The following is a 5,811-nucleotide window of genomic DNA, read 5'->3' on the forward strand; positions in this document are numbered from 1 at the left end:
GATTATGTGTGCAGTGGATGTACATGATCTTTAGTTTGCTAGTTATTACGAAGATTACTTCAGGAAATTGCGTCCATAGAACGTTTTCATTGTTACCAAGGTGATTGCTAGGGACGCTGCTATCGATATTATTTCTGTTATGTTGTGTAACTGTTTAATGGTGTTATCTTTATTGCTACCCCCTTCCCCATCAATGTATAGTGTTGGTCCACAGCGCAAATGAAGCTTAGCGCAAGTTCAGACAGGAAGACCTAACACTCCGTATTGAGCGTCATGGCAATACTTGCTCCCTGCATCTAAATGACAGGGAGCGCCTCTCCTCAGCTAAACCTATCACGCCCCTTCATTACAGGGCTAATCATCGCACATGTTAACCCCTCTATATATGCTCTCCCCTGTTCTATCAGCTGTCTTCCAGGTGTCAACGCGCAAAGCTGGTAGTTTATACTCCTCTTACGCCTTTAAACACTGGATACAAAAAACAAAACAAACGCTCAAACATGCCTAATTCAGACTCTTCAGAGGACTTACCTTTTTCGAAGGATCTCGATCCCATCTCCGATACCCTTTCAGAGGCAGCATCCAACTCTGTAACTCATCGTCGCTCCAGCTCCCGTCTGAGCGCCCGCAGCGGCTCTCGCTCAGCAGAAGCAGAATTCCTCATCGCCCACCTCCAGAAGCAGGGCATCACCCCAGCCCCAGATCTCCTGCTGTCTCAGCTCCGTGATCTGGCGGACCAAGCCTCCGGCGCGGTCTCTCAACCCAGGCCAGCAGCCCCAGCCAGCCCCCCCGGAAGAGGGCGAGGGCGCGCTCGCGGCCGCGGGGGCAAAAGGCTTAAAAAAGCGAGTCCTCCAGGAGCTCGCCCGGCCAAAAAATCCCACACTCTCCAGGTTCACTCCAGCGGGGCTCAGCAGCCCAGCACCGCTCAGCCCGGGAGCTCCGGCACTCAGCCCCCGTTCGACAGTAGACTAGCCAATACGCTGCAATCTTTGGCAAGCTCCATGCTATTAATAGACGCTCGCCTCCAGTCCATGGAGAAAAATCAGGCCGGAGCTTCAACCTCTCTGGCGGCCCCGCCGGGCCAGGATTTTACAACCGGCGCGATAGCTCCCGTTTACACCCTGACTTCCGCCCTCCCGGCTCCTCTCTCAGGTAGGCCCTATATCCCCCAAGCCGCTAACATCTCCTCACGGCTCAGGGCAAAAATCCTTGACGGGAAAGACATCAATTTGGTCAGCCTCATCCTGCCTTCCCCGGAGTGCGACAAAGCCATCGCCACGGGAGGAAGCATTACTGCGGTATTTAAATCCGCAGACCCCCGGCTCCTCAAAGACCTTTCGATAGGACAATTTCTGGTAGCATTCAGCATTTTCCGCGATGTTCTCTGCACAGTTTACCCTGGAAGGAGAGCGGAATTAGACGCCTATTTGGCCATGATCGGAGATCTTCACTTAAAATATGGGAAACTAGTTTTCTATCAATACCACAAAAGCTTCTCCAGCAAAGCAGCGCTACACTTAGCTCATAGCAACATCCGCCTGGACTGGTCCGTGCTGGATACCGAGCTGCTCGTTATGGCTACCGGCGGGCAACAGGTAGTTTCATGCATTAGCTGTGGAGCGCAGGGCCACACCTCTCCGCTCTGCCCTTCAGTACCTCTCTCCGGGTCTAGCGTTTTCCCCACGCAGTATCCTGGGAACATCAAAACAAACCGTCAGGTGATTAGGCAAAGGGACACGAAGATTTGCGGTGCTTTTAACGAGAACGGTGTTCTCAACAGTATTGTACTTTTCTCCACATTTGCAGTACGTGCAGGGAGGCCCACCCGAGGTCAGTCTGCCCCAGGCGCCGGCTCATTTTCCCGCGCCAGAATCAACGTGGTGGAAAAACCTTTTAAAACATCACCCATCGACTCCCATTAACACCACACATTTAGCAGCTGCACTTTCGACTCACCCAAATCCCGTGTTCGTTGACTATCTGCTGTCAGGGCTCTCTCAAGGGTTCAGGGTAGGGGTTCTCTCTCCCCCATCAGTGACTCTAGTGGCAAAAAACATGCAGTCAGCCGCCAAAGAACCCACTATAGTCTCTCAGCTCATAAAAAAAGAGCTCAACAAAGGATATTTAATCGGTCCTTTCCAGTCCTCTCCGTTCCCGGTGTTCCGAACAAGCCCAATAGGGGTCGCTACACGCAAATATTCCGAGAAGAAAAGGCTCATCTTCGATCTGTCCGCTCCTCGCGCTGGGCCGTTCTGCAGCATCAATAGCCTTATTCCCCCCGAGTATTTTTCACTTCACTACGCTTCAGTCGATAATGCCATTAAGCTTATCAAATTTGCAGGGCAAGGAGCGTGGCTCTCCAAAGCGGATATCACGGACGCATTCAAAATAATTCCCATTCACCCATCTCAGTGGCACATGTTCGGTATCAGGTGGGAATCAAAATTCTACTTTGCTGTCCGCCTAACCTTCGGGTGCAGAAGTAGCCCCTGTATCTTTAATTCTTTTTCCGAAGCCCTCTGCTGGATCCTCCTGAACGTCGTTAGAATCCCCTCCGTTCTTCACTTATTGGACGACTTCCTCCTCATAGATCCCCCTCGGGACAACTCAGGCGACTCTTTAGCAAAACTCCAAACATGCTTTCAGGAGTTAGGTGTTCCCCTCTCAGTAGAGAAAACGCTAGGCCCCAACACACGCCTGGGCTTTTTAGGCATTACACTCGACTCCGTAGACATGGAAGCATCTCTCCCCACGGACAAACTGCAGCGCATTCGCGACATCTCAAAAGCCTTCTGCGAGCAACAAGTTATCACCAAGCAGCAGCTTCTCTCCTTGCTCGGGCACCTCAATTTCGCCATGCGTATCATCCCTCAGGGGCGCTCTTTTATCTCCCGGCTCCTGGATACAGCGTCGGCTGCAGAAAACCTCCATGACCACGTCTTCCTAGACGAAGGCTGCCGCTCTGACCTACGATTTTGGTCCCTCCTGCTCGCACACTGGAATGGCGTCACCTTCTTCTACGACGACCTCATGTACTCCTCCGACTCCATGAGATTCTTCACGGACGCTGCCCCATCCGTGGGTTTTGGGGGTTTTTTCAGGGAGAGTGGTTCGCAGGCTCGTGGCCTCCGACATTTCCCAGCCATGCCTCTTCCTCCGCTCTGCATGAGATCTTTCCGATCGCTGTTGCCTGCCACGTGTGGGGGCACCTCTGGCCCCGGAAGCGGATCTCAGTACTCTGCGACAACCAATCAGTGGTCGGGATTATTAACAAAGCACGCTCCCCGTGCCGTGACATCATGCCGTTCATGAGAAGCATCACGTGGTCTTCCATCACCCACAATTTCCTCATCTCCGCACGTCACGTTCCCGGCCACCTTAACCCAGTGGCTGATTCCCTCTCTCGCTTCCAATTTCAGAAGTTCCGGAATCTCTGCCCAGGAGCCAGCGCTCAACCCGTCAAGATTCCTCCCCTGCACCTCCTCTCTCTCTCCTAGATAGTAGCCCCCTAGAAAGGCACCTCGAATCAGCCAGATTCTTCATGAGGAAAGGCTTAGCCACTTCCACCCTTAAAACATACGATTTCGCTTGGAGAACGTTTGCGATGTTTTGCTTTTCCTTAGGCATCACTCTTAAACCCGTTCTCATCTCCACCGTGTGTGCCTTCATGTGCTACTGCGCCACTGATCGCCACCTCAAACCTCAATACATCCGGGGCCTCTTAGCGGGAATCCAGTTTAACGTTCGCTGTTCCGATCCCGGCTTTCCCAGCCTGTTCACAAACCAGTCTGTCAAACTCGTCCTCAAAGGTCTCATTAAAACTTACCCCCCCGTTTCAGACCGGAGACGCCCTATTACACTCTCCACTTTACACCTCATGCTCTCCAAGCTTAGAAGCGGGGTATTCTCCCCTTACATCGATGCACTACTCGACGCTCTATTTCTCCTAGCTTTTTATGCCTTTCTTAGACCAGGCGAATTTACCACCGCTTCCCTCACTTTCAATTCCAATAGAGACGTCAGCTTTTCTGACTTATCCTTTCACGCCAGCCATCTTAGTTTATATCTTAAACACTCCAAATGCGGCGGCGCCTGCTCCGTCATCGCCGCCCGCATCGATTCTCAATTCTGCCCTTATAAAGCCATGATCAAGTTTCTACGGCTTAGACCTACCTCGAACCCCCTCTCGCCATTATTCCTCATCTCAGGGAATTTTCCTTTAACACAAAGACAGTTCAACATCTATTTAAAACAAGTCCTCATTAAATCCGGGTTATCACCCCTTCTACACACGGGGCACTCCTTCAGAATAGGCGCAGCTACTTCCGCTGCCAATCAAGGCGTCTCGTCCTCATCCCTGCAACAACTCGGACGGTGGTCCTCCTCCGCTTTCTCATCCTACATCCGCCCTGACCTCAATGCCGTGCTGGCTATCCAAAGGTCTCTCCAACCTTAAACAAATTGGTACGTATGCATATAACTGGTGGTGGTTCTTAGCATGTCAGCACGTATGTTGCCCTACGGCTCATGTTCAATTCTGTTATTTAAACCTGCATGTCCAGGCTGTAAAACCTTCGGGTTGTATAATGTGTCCCTGCTAAAGCAGGTTGCCCTGCAAAAAATGTTCGGGAAGCCTCGCACGTTCCGGGCACCCGGGGCACTGGTCGGGTCGCTCGGTGCGTCCGGGTAGTCCCCGCTCACCCGGGATGCCCCGTACGTCCGGGACGCCCTGTACGGCCAGGATGCCCCCTCCGGGATGCCCCGTACGTCCGGGAAGCCCTGTGTGGATGCCCTGTACGATCCAGGATGCCCTGTACGGCCAGGAAGCCCCGTATGTCCGGGTTGCCCTGTATGTCCAGGATGCCCCGTTCTTCCGGGAAGCCCCGTATGTCCGGGTCGTGAAACCTCCGGTCCGTATTATGTTTCCCTGCTAAAGTCAGGTTACCCCGCACATTCGGGAAGCCTCGCACGTTCCGGGCACCCGGGGCACTGGTCGGGTCGCTCGGTGCGTCCGGGTAGTCCCCGCTCACCCGGGATGCCCCGTACGTCCGGGACGCCCTGTACGGCCAGGATGCCCCCTCCGGGATGCCCCGTACTTCCGGGACGCCCTGTATGTCCAGGAAGCCCCATCCGGGTTGCCCCGTCTGTCCGGGATGCCCCGTACGGCCGGGAAGCCCTGTACGTCCAGGAAGGATGCCCGGGAGGCATCAGTCGCTTATATCCTCACATGTATTAACCTCCTTTTCATCCATAGATTTCCGCCGCATCCCGCAAGGTAAGATTCACATTCAGTACTTCATCCTGCATTCTTTTGGGGGTTCATCGGAAATGGTTCTTCCCTTCCCGATTGATATCCTACTAAAACTTGGGCCTAATCGCCAAAACAACATTCATTCATTTGTGATGAACTGTCATCATTATGTTCCGTTGATATAATGTGACCGATAATAAATATGTATTCCATACATCATGTCTCTCCTGATTGAAATGAAGCTTAGCGCAAGTTCAGACAGGAAGACCTAACACTCCGTATTGCGCGTCATGGCAATACTTGCTCCCTGCATCTAAATGACAGGGAGCGCCTCTCCTCAGCTAAACCTATCACGCCCCTTCATTACAGGGCTAATCATCGCACCTGTTAACCCCTCTATATATGCTCTCCCCTGTTCTATCAGCTGTCTTCCAGGTGTCAACGCGCAACCCTCCTCCACCCCTTCGCCTCCTGCTTCCAACTCAGGGCCAAGCTTAACCTTCTCCCTTCCAACCGGACCTAACCACTTATAACCACCACCAGTGTCTAGACCCAGGGGG

General features: G+C 52.9%; 1 protein-coding gene across 1 annotated transcript; it reads left to right on the top strand.

Annotated features, from left to right (window-relative positions):
• The first annotated feature begins 398 nt into the window (after nt 1–398).
• On the top strand, nt 399–3,312 carry LOC139434252 (uncharacterized). The gene is made up of 2 exons (XM_071204041.1): nt 399–1,718; nt 1,807–3,312. Exons 1-2 carry the CDS (start codon nt 501–503, stop codon nt 3,310–3,312), a joined length of 2,724 nt encoding a protein of 907 aa, XP_071060142.1. The 5' UTR covers nt 399–500.
• The last annotated feature ends 2,499 nt before the right edge of the window (nt 3,313–5,811 follow it).

The sequence above is a fragment of the Pseudochaenichthys georgianus genome, chromosome 1 (assembly GCF_902827115.2).
Source record: "Pseudochaenichthys georgianus chromosome 1, fPseGeo1.2, whole genome shotgun sequence".
Lineage (NCBI taxonomy): Eukaryota > Metazoa > Chordata > Actinopteri > Perciformes > Channichthyidae > Pseudochaenichthys > Pseudochaenichthys georgianus.

Bases quoted from the DNA above. Each gene is read 5' to 3' on its own strand.
- LOC139434252 (XM_071204041.1), top strand. From the start codon at position 501: ATGCCTAATTCAGACTCTTCAGAGGACTTACCTTTTTCGAAGGATCTC. The intron at 1,719-1,806 runs GTGATTAGGCAA...CCACATTTGCAG, and splicing joins ACATCAAAACAAACCGTCAG to TACGTGCAGGGAGGCCCACC.